The sequence below is a fragment of the Eleginops maclovinus genome, chromosome 17, assembly GCF_036324505.1.
Source record: "Eleginops maclovinus isolate JMC-PN-2008 ecotype Puerto Natales chromosome 17, JC_Emac_rtc_rv5, whole genome shotgun sequence".
NCBI classification, from domain to species: domain Eukaryota; kingdom Metazoa; phylum Chordata; class Actinopteri; order Perciformes; family Eleginopidae; genus Eleginops; species Eleginops maclovinus.
This window is the reverse complement of record NC_086365.1, coordinates 11,028,318-11,053,992: the sequence shown is the minus strand read 5'-3', so window position 1 is coordinate 11,053,992 and position 25,675 is coordinate 11,028,318. Positions and strand designations below refer to the sequence as shown.

The 25,675-nt window shown below is 40.6% G+C and overlaps 1 protein-coding gene across 1 annotated transcript in view; it reads right to left on the bottom strand.

Annotated features, from left to right (window-relative positions):
- Nucleotides 1-25,675, bottom strand: part of LOC134879075 (proton myo-inositol cotransporter-like) — a 49,200-nt gene that overhangs the window by 18,112 nt on the left and 5,413 nt on the right. The window contains exons 2-4 of the mRNA XM_063905359.1: nucleotides 20,010-20,169; nucleotides 18,579-18,781; nucleotides 2,314-2,422 (exon numbers count right to left, since the gene is read on the bottom strand). Of these exons, the coding sequence (XP_063761429.1) occupies nucleotides 2,314-2,422; nucleotides 18,579-18,781; nucleotides 20,010-20,169 (472 nt within the window). The remainder of the gene's footprint in view (nucleotides 1-2,313; nucleotides 2,423-18,578; nucleotides 18,782-20,009; nucleotides 20,170-25,675) is intronic.

Below are 25,675 nucleotides of genomic sequence, written 5' to 3'. Positions count from 1 at the left end.
CTCTTCCAAATTGATCTGAAGTTGATTTTGAAAAACAACATTTTAGAACCTGATGATAAAGCTCTTTTGAAGTCGGAAACTTTTCATTACGATACCTCTGATTTGACCGAAACGCAGCATCAACAGTGAACTTGGACAACCTCCACAAGCATATCTTTGAGTCAGTATAATTAAAATGGAATTCAGCGACCTCATGTAATTACCATCAAATCTCTGCTCACCTTGAATATGAATAGAGATCTAATTAGCTAAAATAACTGTGTAGGTGTGCAGTCTCTTTGACAATGAGCTGTAATTCTGATGTGTCTCTGGCACACTTTCCCACAAGAAATTGTACAAAGCAAACAAACAGCAAACGCTCTGAAAGGATCCTCAAACATTGATTGTCAGCAGGATGAGGTCTTTAGTGTCAATTTTGAAGGATGTAATTATCACCAAAGGAAGCCACAGTGGGAGTTAGTGCGAATGAAAGGGCAGTCAGATTTCAATTTTACACACGGTATTTTAATGCCAGGTGTAAAAACAACACAATACAGACTATCTTGATCAAAACATGTTGAATGCTGCATGTATATGGGTCACTGCTAACATGGATCAACCGTTTCAGAAATAAATCGGATAGGGAGTGTTTTTTTTCTGTGACAGATTTAGTTTGTCCCCTCTGCTTTTCGAGTGATGAAGATGGATATACAGTGTGGCAGTTAGACATACGAGTATTTAAAGACATTGGTGATGGATCCAGTGTGTCGCCTCTGCTAAACAGCTCCAAAAAAACTCCAGATGCAAGGACATACATCCATACATTTAGTACCATATGTGCACACACCCATGCATAGTGCCACCTTAAATCACACTTTCATGCAGACACGGCCGCACCAACACGCACTCCTCCTATTGCTCTCACCTTCGCTGGTTGCTAAGTAACAGCACATATCCAGAGATTGTTTACACAGCCCGTAATATAGTTCATCTCAAAGGGACGCTGAGACAGAGACAGATTACACAATCTCCTCAGATGGCAAGATAAAAAGAATAAAAGAGGAAAGGTGGTGGCAAGCGGGCCGTGATGTAACGCAGCGACGGGTCCCCGGTGTGTTATCAAAGATGAAAGAAAATGTTTTATGATATAATAATGTGCTGCTAAACCAACTACATTTGTTTAGAGGTATTGTGAAAGGGATGACTGCTGACACAGTCAGTGTCATGCATCATGTTTATAGGTTAACCTCGAGGGCCAAACAGATTAACTACTCTCCTTATAATGGGCCATACAATCAGTCTGATCCAGGGTTAAAATCAAAACAGCCTCAAGTGATGCACACTTTTTTGCGTTCTTGCTTAGGGTGTAAAAACCAACAAGTCCATGCATTTTAAGGCTTTTCAGATGCTTAAACACTACATGGCAGTTTATAACGACACAACAGTTTGACTCTAGAACGTTTTCATCTTTCTGGTGGCAAAAGTTGAGTAGTTGAGTAGGCTGCATGTTTTCAGACAGTGCTGTTGTGTGCCTGAAGATGGCACAGCCTTGATTGTCACTGTTTTATTAAAAGAAAAGAGTCTGTAAGCAGACTGAATCAAAAAGTATCTTGTAACGGGACTGGGCTGAATAGAGAGGAAAAGTGGTAGCACATCATTCTAGACAGAGGCAGTGTTTCAAACACAAAGGGCTTTATTTGTACCCAACTCAAAAAACCTTCCCAAAACAAAGGCTAACATAGCTGGGCCGTTAGTCGACTTGCCAGCTTACCAAACTTTCTTTGCTCTCAGACAGGGAGCCTCCTGCTCCCTCCATGTGCCAACACAAACTGCACCTCTCTGTGTGCTTTGTCTCCTGTGAGGGAGTGATCAGCACCTGGTGTGTGGGTCTCCACACCTGCTCCCAATACTGGTAATTGGGAGCAGGTGGAGCCACCTGTTAGGAATGTAGGTGCCTCCAACTACCCTGCCTCTCAGCCCCTTATAATCTCCATAGTGATTATCTAAACATGTCCTTCGAGGTTAGCAATTTGGGCAACAATATGATTTTCTGGCACTAAAAAAAAAAGGATTTATTAACTGAATATGGTCTGCAGTACATTCCAGTTTCATCCTTTATTTACTTTCGGTAGACTTTCTCTGCGCAACTTAATACCACCCAATCTTTTACTATAAAGACCTTATACCGTCTGTCCTTGGTTCGGCTAATTCCTCCCTGAGCATTCGGCTCTATACAGATTTGAAAGGTCTGTTGTCATGTCCCAACCTGGAGAGTAACTCAGACCTGTATTGAAGGACTGAAGTGAAATTATTGAGGAATGTTTTCTCACTCACATGACCGTGTTGATTCCCGAAAGCTGCTGGAACATCTGAAGACCACAGCCCACCAGGAGGGCTCGCCGAGTGGGGGCGTAGGTCAGCATTCGCCAGATCACAGGGCCATCTGGAGACACAAGCAAATGCACAGCAGAATTAATATCCAACTCAGCATGACAAAAATGACTAAAGCCTTATTAGACTCCTATGGTTGCAAGAAGAAGTCAGATTGGCAGAGAAAAAATACCGTGCTTTTCACCTACTGCTCTGTTCCCTCAACAAAATCCAAAATGGAGTAAAATACACAAAAAAGCAGAGTAAGCTTTAGGGAGGGGCTACCTTTGATTGACAGGTTGCTACAAGTTGTCAGGTCTGGATGCTCTCCGTGTTATTGTCCGACGACTTTAACCATTAAACAGTTTTCAGTTTATAAAAGTAAACTTTAAAATGTTGGTTGCATTAATGTTTTTTGTTCAGCGTTTAGCAAACTGAATTCCACCCTCTTGTGTCACAGGCGACGGCCAATGCGCCACACTTGAGGGTTCAAAACCTTGATTAACCAACCAATGGATGACGTCACGGTGATCAAGTCCACTTTTTTTAGACAACACATGCTGTTGACTTTCTCCTTTCGCTCTTAGCAATAAGTTTGATAAGCTAATTCCCCCAAACGTATTACTGCTTTTCGAAATGAAACAAAAAACTGAGCTGATGATACATTTATATTTCTAAAAGAACACAGACTCATTTCGTCATTTCTGTTGGATAATAAATTCCCATATTCATAATATATTCATGATTTGGGCATAGTGAGTAGACATAATGTCCTCGTATGTCCTCATATTGAAAGCCCGAAGTTCAAGCCTCTTTGAGAGCAACCATCTGCCCTACGGACATTTCTCTGCACACAACACAGAGGATTTGTCAGCTCTGGGGAGGCTGTCTCTTGAGGATCTGCAAAGCACTGGAGCTGTTTTTTGGTTCTTTTTTTTCCTGTGGTGAATGTCTCAATTAAGGCAAATTAAACTAAAATTTGACGGCAGGCTATGGCCCCGCAGAATCCCACTTGGCTCAGCAACAGAGCCGCAGCCTGTGATGTTGAACACACACAGACATGCGGCTCCTTTGGGAGGAGAACCTTAATAGGATGAGAGAGCTGCTGGACAGGCAAGGAGCTGAGGGATAAAAAAGCAGTGACACACGGAGCCAAGAGACCAGACAAACACGTCTGAACACACACACGCAAGAAAGACACACACACACACACACACACACACACACACACAAACACACACACACACACACACACAGGTATAATTGTGTTCCCGGAGTGTGCAAACACACAGCATACAAACATATCATAAAGAAGGAAGCATAACCCTGCACATATGAAATGACACACTCACACAGGCTGATTATTTGGGAGCAGCTGTGTGTGGGAGGACTCTGGACTAGTGAACATCTCTTTTAGCAGTTTGATAAGCAGAGCAGATTCTGTAGAGGAAGCCCGCCCGCCCGCACGCACACACAAACACACACACTTCAGCCTTCGTTTTCAATGGGCAACTTTTGAAAAGGATATTTCCAAAAGTTATGAAATGCTGAAGAAAATGTCAAGGTTGGGAGCAGAGCCAGGTGGACCCAAACGCAGGACAAAAAAGCATTTTAAAAAATACCATTAATTCCAGGTTTAACAGGCAAATCACGGCAAGTCAAAACACAAAATAACTAAACTCTCCAAAAAACAAAAAGCTAAACTCCTCCACAAAAGACATACAAGGATTGGAGGACAGAAAACCAGAACTTAAATACCTGCTAGATTAATCACAAGAACAAGACACAATTGGGGAGGGAAGGAAGAAACACAAAGACAACAGGTAAGGAGACTCAAGATATCAAACAGGAGGGAAAACACAGGGACAGGGGTAAGAACAGACACAACACAGGGAGGAAAGACTTTTCAGAATAAAACAGGAAACTGCAGAAGTCATCATTGAAAGAGACAAGACTTTAATAACACTCTTATGCAGTCAAGTACAAAAAACACACATTTTCGCTGATTAAATCATTAGTATAAAATGCATCCTTCGTATTTGGTTCATTAGGTTTGGTGTTTGTAAGCAACATGAACTCAGCTTTATCTGTATTAAATTGATTTGCTCATTAAATACTGCATCATTACAGGTGAACCGAAACATAATTATCTGTATCTGTTCGACCGACACAAGTAACTGTCTCTGTATCTTTGTTCGGATAGAAGGTTTGTATTGAAGTCACATTAAATTCAGCAAATGTTCTTAACCAAATATTGATTGGCAGTGTAATTTTGTGCCTGAAAGCATCAAATTGAAATATTGGCATGTCATTAATATCTTCACATCCTCATAAGGTATTTTTCATCCATCTGACTCCATGATACTCCATGTGAGACAGAGGCTGTTCCCAAATGCATTGTGGGAAATGTCAGATGAAACATTTGCAATATAGGTATATGTTTTAGTTTCATCTTCAAAAAGTCAATGTCGAATGTGAAGCACAGCCCTAACCTCAGACAGTGAAGAGAAAGTGATGCCTTTATGGGCTGAGCCATTTCCATGGCGCTAACGTGGTGAAGTGTGATTGGCCGATCCCCTCGAGACCAGAGCTGAGGACCGTTATCTGATTAGCCGACACGGAAATCAGGATTCATGGACTGAAGTCAACTATGGAGGGAGTGGAGACCTGATGGCTGCCTGAAGAAGAGCTAAATATACTCGGCCAAACACAGACATGCATACAGACACATTCAGATGCAATCATTCAGACACTGTGTATTCTAGGTTAAGAATACAATATGTTTTTCTACAAAAATACAATTTAATATGCAAAGGTCGTACTCGCTCCACAGCAAGAAACAGATTTTCATACATGCACAAACACACACATGAGCTCTCCAAGCAGACAGCGTCATTTCCTCAGCTGAACACCACCCAGCTGTAATTTAATCAGATGAGATATTGAAGAAGAAGGATGGCATTGAGAAAACAGTCAGTGAGCAACCAGCCAGCCACAAGCACGGTGATTGAATCACAGCCCTGCAGTAATTGCACGTCAGTATTTCCCATTGAACCTTTCCAACTATATTCAACTTATTTAACACTGCAAACTGTAACCTTAAATTCTTCCAGCGCGATGCCTTCAGGTGTGGATCACTGCTAGATGAGCTCTTATTATAGCACTGAATGTGATGGTAAAAAACCTGGATGTAGCTTACAGAAGCACAACCCTCTTTTCTTATGTCAACCTACAGAAGCTCTGTGATCACCAACCTGCATGGATCCTTTTTCATTTCACATTTTCCAGCATTCAATCCATGAAAATACAGTTTGTTTGCAGGGAATGTGTTTTTAATGAGAATGAGGGCCTCTTCTTTTTCTTCTTCTTCTCTTTGATATCCGCTGAAGGAATCTCCAATTAGCTCTTATTTCTCGGCTACCTGCTTTCGAGGAAACACCCCAACTTCTCTGCACAACAACCCCCAAGGCAAATTACAGCGCCCGATAAGCTCCGTCAGTCCTATCAGATGTTTTTTTCTTCCGTATATTCACACTTCAAACATGTGCCACATCCCGTCCCCTTAATGAAACATTCAGCACAGAGACAGGGAAGCAGCTCGCTTTCCGCGAACATTGGCAAGCATCCATTCACAGGACTAACGATTACTGATTCCCATATTGCTTTGTGAATCAGTGAAATGTGTATTTAGGGGACAGAACAGAGGGAATGACCAGTGTTGAACAATGGTCAATCAACTAAACAAAGAGGCCCAATGAGGCAATGCAGGGAAGCACAGGAGGAATTATTATGATAAATTCTATAGGAGAATGGCTTTTTCTATCCATCCAACCAGCCAATCAGAAGGTCCTCGGGGACACAGTGTCTGGAAGCTGGCATCACTTACATAGCCAGGGAGAGCTGCAATCAAGGACTGAGCAGGAAATCTGCAGCCATCCTACCTCAACCCCCATCCTCCCTCTAATTATTTATTCTCTGTACTTCCACTCCATTCTACATTGTCACCTCTCTTCCCCTTCCTCATCAGAGTAGGATCATGACACTTCACACTCTACAGTCGAGATCAGAACAGGACTAATGAAGAAGAGATACTGTATAAGCTCCATCTCTGAAACGGAAATGTTAATGTTAGAACCAAAAAGCTCAATCTCTACTAAAGGCACTTCAAACCCTTATTCAGAAATACATCTAGTATCATGTTTAAATACGAGGCAGGCGTTTATTTAGATTTCAGAAGGGTGTAGAAAGATATCTCCAAAATTTGTATCACTCTTTACAGTCTTAGACATTTAGTTTTAGTTTTGCTAACACAAGCTGAATGCTAACACAAGCTGAATGCTAACACAAGCTGAATGCTAACACAAGCTGAATGCTAACACAAGCTGAATGCTAACACAAATTGAATGCTCACACAAGCTGAATGCTACCACAAGCTGAATGCTACCACAAGCTGAATGCTACACAAAGCTGAATGCTAACACAAATTGAATGCTAACACAAGCTGAATGCTAACACACTGAATGCTACCACAAGCTGAATGCTACATAATTGAATGCTACCACAAGCTGAATGCTAACACAAATTGAATGCTAACACAAAGCTGAATGCTAACACAAGCTGAATGCTAACACAAACTGAATGCTAACACAAGCTGAATGCTAACACAAATTGAATGCTAACACAAATTGAATGCTAACACAAGCTGAATGCTAAGGCTGCCACTAAGAGAGTGTAATAAAGGTGACTTCGCGAGCCGTGCCCATCCTTCTAAATGATTGTTTTACCTAACTAAACTAAGGTTGTACCATCATGAAATGTTCTCCTTGAGCTTCTTAACTACACTTAAGTCTTTATTTCTGTCTTCTCCAGCCCATAGTACCTTTCAGATTACTGCGGCATCAAGTGGAGGGAGGAAGATAATCAAAGGTGCTGAAGAAGATAGTGTCAAGTAGAGTAACTGTGAAGAAAGTAATTCTGGTGTTAATGTAAATAAGCCAATTGCAATCTACTTCTGAAGCTTATCGGTGTGTGTGTTTTGTCATGTCATGTTTTTATGAAAGGCATTAAAGGATGTTGATTGGTTTATTTCCTTGATTACTGTGAGTCACTGGCATTAGGGAGAAACAGAATTTTAAGTGGAGCTGATCAAATCTTGTCAGTGTCCGCAGATACAGGGGAGCAGCTGTGTTTACCTGAGGGCACCGAGGGGCCAGCGGTTGCCAGGAGCTGAGCGCCAGACAGACGGATGGAAGGATGGATGGATAAACAAATCACAGACACCCACAATGACTGACTGAAAAAATCATCAGCATTATAGGTGTTTTCTCAAATGAAGTGGTTTCTTACTACCATAAAATGTCTGAACATTAGTCAGGAGTGATAAACATTCACACACACACACTCAGAAATCCATAAAGCGTTTAGTACCTTGCCGAAAGTCACTGTGACATGTAGTCCGCAGGGGCTAGTAACAAATACGGTATGTACCCTCTGATTACCTTCTTTTTTTTATGGTTGGGACATTGTCCAGAATTTCTCTTTCACATATCAGGAAACTGTCCGGTTCAAAGAATACTCAGGTTAGGGTTAGGTTAGAGTCTAAAACGAAGGTATCTCTGTTTGTGCTGAATACATTTTTAAGAACTCTTTGATATCTTCTTGTTTTCTTGAACTGTTTTGCAGCACTAGCAAAGTAAGAAATTATACCCGATTAGACAACAGCTTAAAGGGTTTCTCACAATAATAAAGGATCAAAAATAAAAGCCGCAATAACAAATATCTTTAATATGTTTCAGTCCAGCTCCAAGGCTTCTATCTCGGATATTGAAATGTATGACACCGAATGCTGCCATGGCAAAACCCTCAAAACAAGTAATTGTTTTAGTTTCGTCTTAGTCCAATATCCAGTAAAGAGTTTTACGCTGTTCAGATTTCTCGATTTTCTCATTTCTAAAGTGACTCAAATCAAAGAAAGCCAAAAAGAATTAGGTAACCAAGCGGTATCCCTTCCCCTTTGAAACAAAACAGTTGCTGCCTCTAGAGTCTCTGAGTGTTATCAAAGCCACCATCCCTCTAGTTTGAAACTAATCGCATCAAAGGAATGGATCAATGGAGAGGTTGCCTGTTAGTCTGTGTTGTTTCTTGTCCATTTCTGTAGCATGGTGGATAAACAAAAACACAATTACAAAAGAAGAAAGATGCATGGAAAGAAGGAAAGAAAATGAAGCCAGGAAAAAGCTTCTTCCATTTCGGTTTAAAAAGTGTTGAAAAGTCACCGCCTGGTTACGTAACGGAGAATCAGATCAACCGAGCTAAGGTGGAGACCGGGATACGCAGAGAGAAACATCCATATTGATACTCCATCTAATTTATTTTATTTTATTCAGCAGTTAGACAACCTGCACATATCAGCGTCCTTAATTAAATGTAAAGAGACACAGCAAAAAGTTATAAAACACAACGCATCCTAAAATGTCCTTTTAGTGCCTGTCTGTGCCCTCCCCAGAAAACCATGGTGTGAAAGAGGCTTGTTCAATATCCATGTATTCATGCAGGGCTTGTGACAGGCGCAGAGGGGAGTCATGATAGATCTGCTATCGCACTACTCTCCCCGCTCTATGATTAACAAGCTGCATAAAAACCTACAGGGGAGCCGAGGAAAGTAGCTCTTCTGCTCCCTGTTTGACATTCTCACTCTTTCTAATTGCTCATTCTGCAACACAGTGACCGGGACAAACTCCTCCGAGTTAGATTTAACAGTGGAAAGGACAGATATTTTGTTTTTCAGACCAACTCAAGGGTGACTTTTTATGTCTCTGCATGCAGTCTGAAAGCAGACAGTGATCAGACATACATAAACATGCCACAGTGCACCAGTTTATGCTATAAAAACGAACATATCTGCAGGTTAAATCAGAATAAATAGTATTTATATTTTTAAGTTAACGCTGTGTGATATGCACCTACCTTTATGATGATTACTGTGCTTTGGTCCTATAATGCTTTTTGGGGTTTTCCCTTTCCTGTAGCGAGTAATATAGTTGTGTGTGCATGTAAATAGTCTGCAAAGGCTAAAATCTCAAAGTTCAAAGAGTTTTTTTCCGACACAAAATACAAATAAGAACCTGACAACAAGCATGATAGGGCCCCTTTAATTTTCTTCACTACCTTGATAGTGCTCTCAAGCTCAAACCAACAAACAATCCAGTTATGGATGTATAAATTAAACACTTATTCCCTTTCCTTGCTGTCCTTTTAAACAATATATATATTTATTGGCAGAAGCAGCCCTGACCTTCTCTTTAAATAATAAAAAGTTCATAAGTAGTATACAATATTGTTAAAATGATAGGAAGATCACACTGGCAATGTTTTCCCACAGTCAGTTCTACAAAGAATGGTATGATTACTCAGTCTTTGAACCCAGGTCAGAAGTCAATCACAACAGATGGCACATACTGTATTTGGAATGCAGACAGTGGGCCCAATCGGCACGCTGATATGCATGACTCACAAAAGAAGAGTGATTAGAGACATCAGTGCTTCTAAGACACTCATTGGTAAAATAGTCTGTTACACAGCAGGGGAGAAAAGTGTGATGTGCAGGGATGAAAGTGCATAGAGGACTTTGGTGCCTGTTGGGTGGCATGAATCACAAATTCAGATATTGAATGTGTCAAATATGTTCCTGTCTATGAAAGGAGAAGAGGAGAAGGAAGGAATACATGGAGTATGCAAGAAAGGGAAGGAAAAGAAAGTAGAGGAAGGGTTTGGAGAAAAAATAAGAGAAAGAAAACAAGCAGAAATTAAATGTAAGGGATAAGAGGAGAGGGAAGGAAAGGAAAGAGAAACAATGACAAAGGAAAGGACAAGAGGTGGAAAGGAGGAAAAGGAAAGGAGAGGAGTTTAAAGAAGGGAAGAGAAAGGAGAATAAAACCAAAAAAGGCAAAGAGTATATACAGGTAAAAGAAAAGAAAAAACATGAGCTGAAAGGGAAAAGTGAGGAGAGGGAGATGCTTTCATAAAGTTACAAGTTAAGAAGGGGTGAAAAGGGATCTGTTGTCCTTGGAAACAGCACACACCTGGCTTTCTGCAATGTTTAACCTGCCGGTGTTTTAAGTGCATGGCACCTTAATGCTGTTTTAGTTCAAGTAATTCCTCTGCATGTGTTTCTGCACGGATGCATACATAGCACAGCATTAGAGGAGCTCTGTACTGCAGACCATAATAACCACAGGTAACGAAAAAGTTGATTTTCAGTGACACAGCATCTCACGTCTGCTTCAAAATTGGAGGCAATTTGAGTTGAGTCTTGTTTAAATCATGAGAAACTTTTAAAACACTGTCTCTTCTCTGAGTCACTCGCCTGAGCAGCCTTGAGACAAAATGATTGTCTGTACAGCTTTGCTCAAAACAAAAGAATATAACGACAATGCAGACAACATACTGAAAAGGACTGTATTAAGATTCAAGAGTTTAGTTTGTTTCAGTGGGAAGATACAAGCTGTAATTGCGAGATAGAGGGCGAATGAAACACTGCTTTTAAACCTCTTACCGCATCGCTGAAGTGCTGGCTCAGTAATTTGAGGAAGCTCGAGGCAAAACAAGGAACAAGGAAACAAATGTGTGTTGAAGAGACAGTGAGAGATTAAAGAGATGTGTCTCCTGAAGACAACTGTGCCTCTGTGATGAGAACACTGTTAGCACTTCTACTGTTTGCAGGTGTAAGGTCAGAAAAAGAGGTGCTGGGATAAAGTAACCTGACAGATACAAGGAGACATCTGAACTGTTCACACACTGATGTATTTGATACAAACAACAAATTGCACCACTTCTATGTTTTGGTTTTCTAACTTACTGTCTATACAGGAAGTGGGGCTGTCTCACACTGTGAAAGTTGGCCTCTGCAGCTAGTGACTTTACGCCAATTTTCAGTTAAGCCAGCAAGAAGTGAGCCTGGTGTTAAGCAAATAGTGGCCAAACGGTGGTACTACAACTTACATGTCAGTCTGGGATTCATACTTGGAGAAAACACATTTGGCAACCATACGTCACTGCCCATTATTAAAATCTCTGGAGCCATTTTGAGGTCTGCTGGAAATCAACCTATTGAATAATTGAGATTTATGACATCCAAGCTGCACACCTGCTCTAATGCAAATGACAAAGGTCCTTCCTCAGGGGTGCACACACACACACAGACATGCATACAGAATACAAAAAATGACAAAGGCTTGGGGCAAACGGAAAACATAGGCACTGTTGCATATATCATATAAATGTCTCATTTCCCTGTTTGCCATTAAAACCTATTTGGCTAATAGCTTTGCCAAAAACAATTAACTGAATATAAACCCATATTGCAGATGGAACATTTCGGTCATGACCATTTTGATTAAATGAAGCGTCTCTGGATGAGTCTCTGACGGCATTGCATGAGGAAACGATGACCCTGGAATAACATATTCAGAAGAACATTGCTGTGTGGTAAAGTGGCCTTCATTTCAATCCCATTATGCCCCTGCAATTCAAATAAATGAAAGCGGATCCATTTAAAATCTCCTTTTCCTTTACTTCAATTCTGAGTTGCTGGAGTCCAATTATTCAAGGCAAAGTAGACATTTTACTTTGCTGTGTGCTTTCATTTAGGCTATTGTTTCTTAGCATCATGCTGACATTGAAACAGTATCAATTTGGATTTTCAGTATCAGAACTGGGCTTCAATCGGATTTTCCTGCTTGAATTATTTACTTATACTTTATCTTGTACAGCGGTAAACAGTCCTCATGCGCCTCAATGTATTGAGCGTAATGATTTTTCATGCAAAAGGAATGAACACGGTGATTAAATACAAATGCTGCAAATACGTAAAAGATCAATGACATCCTGCATCTGATGAATAGTCACTTGATTATGTGTAACAGCAATGAAACCCAGAGTTGAATACATTTTTGTTTTTAGACTTCGATTACAAAAAAAAACAATTACTGAAGTTAAGAAGATGATTCCCTAATCTCCCCTCTCTGCTTTCATCAGAAGCTGCCTGCTTTGCTGTGCTCGGCTAATGCAGACTCCATAATCATTTCCCAGTTGGGAATCAGCTCTCATTTCCCTGCATCCCCCACTGTTGTTCAAACAGATGACAACACGAGCGGTTGCCAATTTTCTTATATCAAAATATTTGTTTGTATTACCCCGGTGAGCATATTTGTCAGAGGGCCCATTTGGGGTTGTAAATGCACAATCGCGAGAGGAGGAACAAGAATCAAATCCACCGGAGCAGAAAGCTTATTTATTGAAAAAGTAGATTAGAAGTGAAGACAACGCCTGTGGCATTAATTAAAGTGTGGTTCGATCGAGGAGCAGAGAACCAAGCCTTCTTTGATAAACAGTGACGCTTCTTCAACTAGTCCCATATTACTAAATAATACCACAAACATTTGATTTCTAACCATTATTTAAATCTTTGTGATAAACCAACGAGTCGTGCCTGAATTTAAAATACTGCGTTGACTCCCAACATTTTATACCCAGTATGATCCCCTTTTCTCATTATGATTTTTCTGTGGTTTTAAACAGACCCAGAGCAGCAGTGGAGTTTCATAAAATGTTCACATATCCTGAATTATTAATAATCAGAGTGGGAAAATAAGGGCTGCAATGGAGGTAGACGCCTAAACTCCTTCAGACATCCATCAGGTGTGTGTCTGCAACGCGTTAATGCCTGTGTGTCCGAAAAGTAGGCGATAAGCAGCGATTTATAAAGGCATAAAAATTAATAATTCAGAGCTGCTGTGCAGGAACATAAATGCAGCACTTGATTTGATAGCGTACACAGGCTACAATTCAATTGCTTGGAAACAGATGGTTTAAAACAGGCATGAGTCAAGCAGAACAGCAACCTGCTGAGAGAGGAGATTGCTTTAGAGCAGAAACGATTGTATACAGTATATTGTATAACACTAATTGAATTCCCTACCTTGACTTTAGTTCTGATTGTAAACAGACAAATCAGTCCAAATGTTCCCTGCTTTTACAGCTTTCTGAATTTATTTTTACATTGAGATTGAGCTATTTTTTTCTCCTTTTCAAATCAAAATAGATTTGAAAAGGCTGGGTGAGCAGGTAACTGTACGCCCACATCTATCCATCTTTAAAGCTGCACATATTCATATGCTGATAATTAACAATTGAACAAATGACTACAAGTACATAGGGAATTATCAGCCTACTCAGTTGACTCAGCTCTATGATGCATTTTAGCATCTTTCAGCTCATTGTTTTGGTTCTGCGGCCTGTAAGTTTGCTGTTTCAGTAAAGTCCTTCTACTGTCCATCGCTGTCTGGAGCATCTGGAAACCCATCATACATTAACTGCCCAGGACCAAATGGCGGATAGACAAAGCAAAACATGTGCTGCATATCTACTGCATGGTACAGCATGGCTTTTCTTAACTTGATCACTCTTTATTTGTATGTCAATTAGCAAGAGTTGTGGATAGTACCTGTTCCTTTTTAAGAACTACTTTTCCTGAGGTTCCACGCAAGCTGAGGCAATACTAAAAGGTTGACTTACAACGCTGCAGACAATTGGTCAGAGAGATTTGTTACGAGTGCATCATCCTGCACCAACCCTTATTTTTTTTGAATTGCCAAGTTACTGTTAATAGCCAAGGCAGGTTCTTTATTTGTTTTACATTGCAGCCTGCAAAACTACGCTGTGTATTTCAAAGATTGCATCTCTCTGTTTGGCTGCTGATAAAAGAGGCTGCTATCACAGCAGTTTAATGCACAGTCGCTACAGCTGTGCACCAGGCGTACAATGAGGAGATAAAATAAGCAATTAAAAAACAAAAGAGAGAAAAATATCCAATACCAAAAAGTGAGTAGAGCTAAGCAGAGTCAAATCATGCAGTTAAAAACTGCAGCATTTAGACACTAAATGCTGCAAGACATCTCAAGAGATGGTGGAGAACAAAACAGAAGAAAAATGCTAGCTGAATACTTACATTAGCCAACATATTAACAACATATAGTTGACTTTAAAATGGAAGCACTCTTTTACAGTGTTTGATTCTTCCTGTACAACACTGGGGAGGCTGCATGCATATCTTTAGCTACCACTGTCTCCCTCAATAAACCTTTAGTCCGGGGTCATTGCATTGTACATGCTGGCTCACTGTCATGGGTCACTGGACACTAAAGAACTGAGCCAACTGTTAGATGCTTTATTGGCTGTGACAAGTTAAAATGTCTGCTGTAAAACCAATTTCAGTATACACTACTCTGTGGACTAAAGACACCAGCAACCAACTTTTTCAAGCAACCTTTCAAGTCTGAAGAGATGAAGGGTTTCATTCTCACATATTAGGTGGAATACCACTTTAAAAGGAGCCATCTGTTTCACATAGACAATGTACTCCTGTTTTATGCTGTAATCACCAATAATCCTCTCTCTTTTATTGGCTTTAGCTTTAAGCGTATTTGCTGTATCGTAAAAACAAAAAGCACTATCCAGGTCATGCAGCTGTACATAAAGTGGTCTACTGCTTGATAGTGCCTCCATCACTTAGAGTCTACTCATGACCTTTGTTTGTCAGGTTACATCTGTGTCCACTCAGTGCTAGAATAGTGCTCCAAAGAAATCAATGTGTTCAATACGACGCGCTATGAAATTTCTCTATGAGGAATGGCAATCTAATGGCTGACAGAATTGGCCTGCAATATTGCCACAATCCTGCGTCTCCATCATAATTGCTGCCCCAACACCTCCATTTTCCACTTCACTATCTCTTTGTATGTGACCTCTCCTCCCCCCTATGCTCTTTTCCTCCCCTCTCTCTTTTGCACCTCTCAGGCTCAAAATAAACTGATTGGCTCGGGGCTGACACAACACCATCATCGCATCTTTGAGCATGTTTCAGCAGATTAAGTAGGCAATGCGAGTTCCCATACTCTTCTTCCCACAATTGCAGCTCTTTTAGGTGCCAAAATGAACAAGTCGATCATAAATACAATATTTTTATTACTTATTTTTATATATAGACTTTCAAAAAAGGCTGCCATAGTCTGGCATATTGTCATGATATTAGTTTTCTGTTTAATATTTTCATTTTTAATGTGAATTGTCTGGTTTTACTTCCTGTCTTTGTTTTTTTCGTAGTAAAAAGTGCCTTTGAAAGGATTCCAACTTTGAAAGAAAGTGATGAACGAGATGTGTTGTTTGTGTGTGTGTAAGTAAGAGCTTATACATCACAGTGTAATGAGTGTAACGTCGGAGGTGAGAGGAAAAGAAAAGCGTGAAAGTGTTGTTTCCATGGTAACCGACATGTCAGCGAAGGGGCACGGTGTGTCTGTTTTCCCAGGTGTGAAAACACAAGTCTTACATTGTTCAATACCACTGACGTTCTCTGCCAAGTGACATTTAATGCTAAACAACTGAATAAATCTGAAAATAAAACACACTAAAATACTTAGACCTAAGCCCAATAACTTCCTACTCCTGGATCAAACAGGTGTGTGTTTGATGTTACCTGACCATACGCGAGCCAATCAGGAGCCTCTGTAACCAAAGAAATAGTTTTTTAGCCTTCCTTTTTATTCTGTCTGTCTACCAGTCCCTCTGTCCTCTCTATCCGACTGGTTGCTAGGCGACAGCTGCTTCCCAGGTCATACATCAGCCCTAAAAAAGCATGTAAATCGGGAAAAAAAATACTAGCGGTGCAGACATGAAATGATGGGGCACAGATCGCGGCCACACATTAAGCCACTTATCACTTTGGGTTCAGTCGCGAGGTACCTTGACCAAACCCTTTGATTTGAACTGAATTTGGAACATAGACTAAAAGAAAAATTAGCAAGACAGCTGTTCTGTCTGCTGAAAGGTGGAAGTAAAATATAAAGGTCGAATCACGTTGTTTCATGTAGTGTCTGCCCTTTCACCATTAATCCTACAAAAGTCTGCTAAAAATTCAAAGACCTTTGCTGAGGGGGAGTTGATGAAATACAAAAATGACTGTCTTACCTACCGTCTTAACCTCACAGATGTTGGTCATGAATTCAGTAAGGTGGGCATAGCTGTCTTGCACGAGAGATAGAAATGAATAATCTTTGACTTGCTGCAAAGAAGTCTCAGCTGATATTCAATATTATTGTAACCAACTGAAAAGGCCCTCTGTAGAGCCAGAGTTTGGTTTGTCTGTTCTGGGCGACCGTAGAAACACGGCCTTGCATCGATGCATCTCAAGTATCATAAGATAAGAGAGAACTGTCGACGTGAAATTTGCTGAGTTTAAGACATGGTCATATCTGGCCTTGATTATCAAGCAGCCAGATCACAACCTTAACTCCCTCTGATGTTATTGTAAGTGTGGAATTTAGGCTCCAGAGAAGAAACAGCCAGTGTAAAGGGCCGTTTTTGGGGAAATGGCTAGTTAGTGAGTTCAGTAGAAGATTCTAACCTCTCATTCTACCATAACAATTGGATTTGAAGACGACAACGTTCCTAAAAGTATGTGCATTGGGTCCATTACTCACATTTCAAAATCGAAAAGAGTTGAACACCGGCTGCCAGATCACAAGCAGTGTGCCTGCTGCATCTCTGGTTGCACACAGTCACTGAAGATGACTGCAGCGATGAGTTACAATGAGGAGGAGAAAAAGGACACACACTGAGTCCCAGGAGAAGGACCCTCAGCAGCCTGTGTGTTTTTATACATCACTGTGTATTATGTGTGTGTGTGTGTTATAGAGGCTCCTCTTCACCACAGGCCACTTGGACCCTGAGGACCCATGGATAACACTCCTTCCAGAGACATGATGTTCTCTGTTGTCAAGGTTGATTAGTTGCAGGATGAATCTAATTTCCTCTTCTCTCCTTCCCTCTCTACACAGCTCATCCTTGACAAAAATTGAAGTATTGCATCCAATAATGTCCTTTACCATATTTCATATCTGGTGCGACAGAGGAAACCAAGTAATTACCACAGAAATCTCAAAAGCGTGTCTAAGTGTCTTAAATATGCCCTTGATGGCGAAACAAAGCCTAAAATTAAAGCTTTCCAGTCAAAAAGTCAGCCTCCTAACAAGGTAAATGTAGTATCAGATTGCTCATTTTCACATAAACCTAATTGGATGCTTAGCTTAAATGCTTGGAGTAGCAAACAGATGTTAGATGCATGCTTTATTATAAACAAATCGCTCTCTTGGATGAGTTGTTTGGCAGGGGTTGGTTCCCCAAATCACAATCTAAACTCTGATATAGCTGGCGTCGTTTAGGATCTGTTTATGAGTGTCTATGTTGTTTGTCGTATTGTACTTTGTTCTTGCTTCCTCTCACACACACAGGCACAAATAGATGGCGGGTAAAAAGTAGGATAGAATATGGGTAAGTACAATTGTGTGTATTGGAGTGCTTTGAGCAAGGATTGAAATGAGATTAGAGGTGGGTAAGACTTGCAGGATCAGTGAAACGCCAAACGCACAACCTTTGGAATAAACACATTTTCAAGATTGTCACAAGCTGCAGTAATATTATACCATAAGCCCATAATCATCAGCCGTCATTTCGACAGCTTTGTTCACTACTGTCTGCTCTCACTCGCACAGCCTTGACCAAATAGCAGCATCTAATTAAAGGTCAGCTCAAACAATAATTACCCAGGAAAAAAAGAGTATTACTTGAAGTGGCAACAGACAACATTTTTGCCCATCATGATGGAGTAATTGTTGAATAGCACAATGTAATAGTTGTAGAATAAAGATCCCATTGGTTTCCTATAGACTCGCTGTCACTGTGCAATTGTGTTTGCATTTGGGTCACAATCTCCCTTTCAAAATAAAAGCCCTGGACATATGCACTGCCTTTTGGGGCATTTTGGTAAGAGGCCGCCCAACCAAATAGCTAGCAAATCAACAAAATGTATTAAATTAGCTATCCCCAGGTACCAAAACAACCAGAGGAATAATACATGCTTTGCTAAATGCTGTATTTTATCTGACACATTTATGTCCATCACATTACCACATGCTAATATGTGCACAGACGTAATTGCTGTACATACCTTTTAAGAACCTTCTGTTCCTGTAGATCCATACACAGGCAAGAGCAGCTTTAATTAATGTTTGCTACGTCGTTAAGCTATAAGACATACCTCAAACATCTTCAGGTGACCTTTACTAAACAACCACCAGCATAGCAAGCATATTTAATCCCTTTCTTTCCCACGTTACCTCCTCCGCTCTCCTCCTCATCGATGCTGTTCTTGATGCTGTCGTACTCCTCGTCGATGTTCTGGTTGCCTCGGATCTGACTGAGGACACGACGGGCCTTCTGGGTCAGCCCACGTTGGATTAACCAGCGAGGGCTCTCCGGAAGAAACAGGAATCCCAAGAACTGGATCATGGCGGGAAGCACAGACAGACCCAACATGTACCTGGATAGGGAAGGAGTGGATACAGTCAGTCAATTATAACAGGAACTACATAAGCAGATGTTTTTCAAACTTATTTACATGAAAACTTTTCATGTAATGCCATGCAATTCCAAAGCCTAAATGTCAGTTCCCGAAATAGATTGCCAAAAGCTTGGTCATTTATTCAGTTTTTGTTGAGTTATTTTCGAGCAAGTATCAAGGGGTTTAGTTTAATAAAATAAAAACACTAGGGAAAATGTCAATGCTTTATTTGGATTCTTCTTCTTAAAATACATTTAGCATTTCACTTTTATCCTGAATTTAATACATTGTTTAAAGTGTAAATAAAATACTGCATCTTCTGCAATTCGGACAGGCAGTCCAAACTATAAAAGCTGATTTCTTATACCATGATCCATTAGAAGAACTCCACTCCAAAACAAAACACTGATATACTGGACCATCATGGACAAACACACATGTCTGTTAATTCATTCATTACACACACTGTGCTGTGGTAATGATTTGCCGGTATGAATACTCTCTAAATAGTCTGTGAAATGCAACAAAGTGCAAGCAAACATTTGTCTTTATACTAACAGGCGGAAAAGTCTTATAATTAGGAGAAAGTTTGAATAAAAACATGTTTTTTCAGCATGTCAATCAATCTGCTGTGCAAGCCGTCAGAATCAGATTACCTTTAATCGCCCTACAATTTCATTATGTCAATCAGACAACATTCATACTCAATAAGCCTTTCTGAAAATACGTTATCATCACAGCAATCTAGGGGCTTTTAAATGTTTTCCGTCACTCCAGCAAATTCTTGTATAAAGGCCATTTTTTAAAATCTAAAGTATCTCACAGCTTAACATTCCTTGAACGCTAGTAAACGTTCATTTAGTATGAAAGCAGGAAAAGATGCAAACAGAAGCAGAAGATAGCAAAGAAGGTAACAGATAAAAGAAGTACAGACAAAAGAGGAACACTGTATCTTTCGATCATACAGCACAGCTGCTCTCAGTAAATGTTAGGGGCTGACCTGTGCATGTGTTGACATTTAGGATGGTTTCAGACATTTTTCTGGCATTTGATAAGATAAAACCTCCAAGAACACATTATCATATCTGACTGTATGACTGACAACCATAAAGGGAAATGGGAATTTATTTGAAAAGTACCAAAAGTGTAATGCAGACAACGATTATGTATCTCGAATAGTAACTTATGAGTGAGCTGAGTGTCTGACCTCCAGCCATCATGCTGCAGGTAGCTGAAGGCACCGTCGACGAGGCTGGCAGTGAACTGTCCACCGGTGATGAAGAGGGTGTTAACCGTCACCAGCTGACCCCTGAGGTGGGGCGGAGAGGCCTCAGCGATGTACACCGGCACTGTCATAGAGGCAATACCTACACAGCAGGGAGAGAGAGAAGAAAGAGGTTTCGAGGTTTTGCTCTTTATACAGTCAATATGGTTCTGTTAAGCAAGTCAGAGATCGGTACAGCACATGCTTTTGGTTCTCAACACAGGCTAACTGTAAAAAAAATGTACAACTTACCATAAATCAGACATGTGGACTCGAGTCACATGACTTGGACTCGAGTCAGACTCGAGTCATGATTTTAATGACTTCAGACTTGACTTGATCAAATTCGGCATGACTTACGACTCGACTTGGACTTGAATACTATTAACTCGAGACTTGACTCGGACTTTGCCTCTTTTACTTGTAATGACTTGACATGCCTCGAGTCAAAAGCTAAATTTCCTGATCATGGACATCCTTCCCTGCAATGCGAACCTGCGAAGCCCCAAAGACCGCAAAGTGAGAGAGCCGGCAGGCAAGTGCGAGCAATGCAATCATTTGGTGGATTTTGGCCTTTTTGGATTGGATCAGGGACCTAACCAGCGTGATTGGATAATCCCCGGGTTTCCCCTCATTAATATTCACGATTTCCCCGGATTTCATATACGGAAAAGATGCAATTGTGCCACGGAAGGGAAGCCTAGTCGAGAGCTGTCCGTCTGGTCTGCGTCTCTCTCTCTGTCTCTGTCTCTCTCTCTCTCTCTCTCTCTCTCTCTCTCTCTCTCTCTCTCTCTCTCTCTCTCACACCCTTACATTTGGAGGCACAACCAGAGAAAAATAAATGTTCCTGATGACTGTACCCGTATTTTTCTCTCAACTGTACTGATTTCTGTTGCACAGATGTTGTAGTTCTGCACAGATGTTGAACACACTGTTGTCAAAGTTGACTTTACAAATGCTATTCATCTTAAGTTCATCAGACATCTTCTTATTTTCACACACACACACACACACACACACACACACACACACACACACACACACACACACACACACACACACACACACACACACACACACACACACACACACACACACAGTACATAAATACACAAACACACTCACATACAGTACACAAATAACTAAGATTAGGGAGGTGTACTCTGTCTCTCTCTCTGTCTGTCTGTCTCTCAAGCGCCTACCCCCAGCACCTTTCATTGTGTGTAGTCATGCTGCTTAATTGTTATGCAGATTAAACATTGTTTTATTGAAATATTAGGTTTCTTTGTGATTTAAGCAAAATGTTGACCTACTGTAACTGGCATCCACTGAAGCATCAATGCCAGTTACATGCATCCACACAGTCCATGCCTCACTAGTCAAGGCGCTTTACCAACTTTAGGATGACAGTGGTGCCTTCCGTGCTCATACATTTCTAACCCACCATTCACACACAATACTTTGAAGGTCTTTGGGCGCATGCGTATATACAGATATATAAAATATATGCATAGTTTAATCTGTATGTATAAAAAAATACTGAAGATTAGGTTGATATGTTGAAATTGTGTGATCGTTAGTCTGATAATGGCATTATTAAGTGAAGAGTACATGATGACTTGTTCAGGACTCGAAGAAGCTTGGGACTTGGACTTGGACTCGACTTGGCTTTGGTGTTACTTGGACTTGGACTCGACTTGCCCTTCTCTGTCTTTACTTGGGACTTGACTTGGACTTGACTGCTGAGACTTGGGACTTACTTGGGACTTGCCAAACAGTGACTTGGTCCCACCTCTGCCATAAATGAACACATTGAGGCACTATTATAAGATAAATGATGACCAAAAACACATACTATCCAACTAACTGACATATGTAATCATGTTTATTTTTCAGATTTGTGTTGTCTGTTACTGCTGAAGTAAACTTCCGCAGTTCCCCTTCAGCTTCATAATAAAAGCATTTAGGATCCGTAACACGAATTGACTTTTATTGTGAAGTCCTAACAGAAAATGCACTGTGTTTGTCAGTGAGCTTGACTGCAATCCAAACTCCGTCGACAAAACAAATCAGTGGTCATTTCCGGCCTTTTTCTATCACAGTTAGAATTATTGTTGGGAGTAATGGAGGAAGAAGGAGCTGTCAGAGGAGGAGCTGCAGGATGGACAGCTCTTACTTCTCAGCGAGGTAGAAAACGACTTTTACTTTAGCTCATTGCACTTCGAACAAAGTTTCATTTATTAAAAATGACAAAAGTTTGTTTTGGAGTCCCCTCATGTTGAATATTACTCTGCAGTTGCTGTTACCACTAACCGCCATTAATTAGGGTGTCGCCATTACAACCAAAAAACGAAAACACTTTGGAAAAGCGAAACCCACAAAACCAGAAAAGCAGATTCGCACGGGACTAGTATTATGTTAAAATATGGAAGTAATTTTCTGTAGCGTTTTATCTTCAAAAATGTCTGACATGGCTTATTTTCAACCATTACTAACTACTGTAAATCCCCCACACAGTATGTCTTCAGGTCAGTGTGCTAGCATGCTAACAGTGGCTAATTAGGAACCAGACAGACAACCACAGCAGATGCTCATTAGCTTTCTCTGCTTTTTGATCCTAAACCAGACTGAGGACGTCTGTAATCATTGTGTTGCTAGATGAAAAAGACAGGAAATTCCACAGATGAAGTCAACATGAATGGCTGTTTAGTAGCTGTTTACAGCCATACACTCCAACAACTTTCAGCAAGAAGTAACATTTTCTATTCATGTTTTTGTATTGTATAAAAAGTTACATAAATCACAAAACACAAAATGTGACTTCATCATTATTTATTTCAATAGTCTCTGTTGTTTGTAGTGAAGTACTTTAACAAATAAAATACATTTGACCTATAACCCTGACACCAGCAACAACAACAAAAACTGATGTCATGAAGAAGTGAAGTGAACCCAAGACACAAAATAAGACATAAATATTACAGTCCATCTCAGTTATTGTCTCTGCACTACTCTCAACTAGAAAATGTCAATTTTACACACACACACACACACACACACACACACACACACACACACACACACACACACACACACACACAACAAATGGTGTGTGTTTGTAAGATGAATCTGACAAAGTGCCATGAGAGCGCTGTTTTCTGCAGCTGGCTCCCAATAAGATCTATTAATAGTCTGCCACTGCCTTCCATACAACCCCCCATCCTCACCTCTCCCTCGCTTACCCTCCCTTACTGCCACCACCCTGCATACGACGGCCACCATGACTACGTGGCTACCTGTTGCTATGGCAACCACTTGCTGGGAAACCAGTTTCCGAGCGGGCACCACACGGCGGCAGACCTGGGAAAGGAAATCAATAACTGGGAGCAAGGAGGATCTCTTCTTTTTATTTATTATTTTTTTAACACAGCTTCACAGTTACGTTTCTTGTAGGAGTACACAACATCAAAAAATGAACCAAAAGAAATACACTTCCTAACCCACAGTGTACTCTGAGGAAAGTTAAGAGTAATGGTTGAAAGTCTTTATTACCATAGGCTGTTCACCTCTTCAACCTGCTGTAACAACAACATCAGTCGTCTCATACATATTCAAATTGATCTCTTGACCGTGCACCAGACCCAAACGATTTGCAGTCAAGTCTTTGTCTTAGTTATGCCTAAAAAAACATAATAATGATCTGAGAGCGGAAATGCGAGATCCAGATCACCACTCAAATCGAATCAACTGGTCTTTGGCACCAAGCCACTTTGATGGAAATCCATTCAGATGCTTCAGAGAGATCCTGCTAAACAACACACACAGTACACCCGACCTCTATGTGATACCTTACAGTGGCTGTTGGACTTAAAAAAACAACTCATTTTAATAGTATATGCACGTTATGTACTAGATTTGTATGGACACAGCACCGTGGCTTCACAAATGTAGTCACAACACGCCCTTTCCCCAAATACAATTGCCTACCATCACATGCACTATATGCTTGTATGATGACCTTATGCAGATGCACACACACAGACACACTTAACACAAACAAGTCCAAAAGCTGTAATGCCTCTATCTGTATTCACCTCATACCGGCAGACCTCTTTAGTTTCCCTCCATGTTCCCTTGTTTTATATTGCTCAGCCATATGTATCACCAGCTTGTCCACCACACACAGCCCATCTGCCTTTGAGTGAGAGACTACAGCTGATGTTGGTTTATTGACTGAGAAACGGATCATTTGCACTACACATCCTGCTGCAGGTGGTCACAGGGAAATATGTTAAGGCCCATTAAAGCTAATACCATTACAGGCCAGTAGAAAGGTTAAATACTCCACACTTTTGCTCTAGTTTATTGATTGACCGTGCGGAATTAAGTGTTTTCGACCGTGAGTCCAGCTTCACACTCTTTTTTATCTTGCACTGGCTTTAAAAATGCAGAATGTAATTGTTTTTAAGCTGCGTTCGCAAAGATTTGACTTGTAGGTTAGGTCTTCTTTGTTTCTTTGATGTTGCACAATGGGTTATTAGGTCAACTTCTGCTCGTCACAATAGCAGCAATCTAATTGTCAATACCATGCAGTGACACTATGTTACTGGCCTTTGCATACTGATTGTTGTAAACACATCTGTAAACAACTGTAATTATTCAAGTTTTTCACACACAATGTGTTTCTTGTCACCTATTAGGATGACTGTATAATTTGCCTCCGCCCAATTAGATTTTTCTACTGAATAGACCTTTAACGCACCATAATGCAACTTAATGTACCTCTTGTCAGTGGCTACAAACAGCTCACATGTTAATTAGCTTTTCTTCTTGCCAATTTCAACACATATTGTAGCTTTATTAGGGATAAAATATGCATGCCTGCTACATAGCGAGAGCTACAAATAGAAAGTACTATATTTGAGTTGCTCTTGTCCTATATCAGTACTAGTATGTCTTGTATAACGTATCAGGAGGAAGTCATTTGAGTTAAGTGATATTATTCTCAGATAAGTCAAGCCATCTCATTCATTTTCCTCTAAATTCCTCTGCGGTAACTCAACACAAACAATTTGATCTCAACCAGCTTCTTCCCTAACAAACACATTTGCAGTGTGTTCCCTTTCTGGTTAATGAGCTCTACTTTCAGCACCAGAGACAGCTCCCAGCACTGCCTTCTCCACACAAACACACATCCTCCTGAAGTCAGCGTCTGGTCAAGCTTACAGCGGCGCGGCACAGTTAAACAAAGAAACTGTCTGCTCTTGTGAAGGAAGCCTCAAGGCACAGAGAACAAAGCTCAAGAGCTCACTGAATCAGAGAGCGAGGGAAATACTTCACTCCATCACTGTGATGCGGCGTACAGACGGGCAGGACATCTTCTGGTGCTAAGTAGCTGGTTGTGATGCAGGAAGCTAATTAAAGGCTAATGGATCATCCTTGTAAATGCTGGGGAAAGGAAAACCCCTCCCCCTAGATAAAGCTTCTGTTGACTTTCAAATGGGTGAGTGGTGTGAGTGTTGATTAAATTCGGTGTTAAAAGCAGGAGAGGTCGTGCCCTTTCTTAGTTAAATTCGGTTCAGTGGGCGCATTTGGATTTTGCCAATACA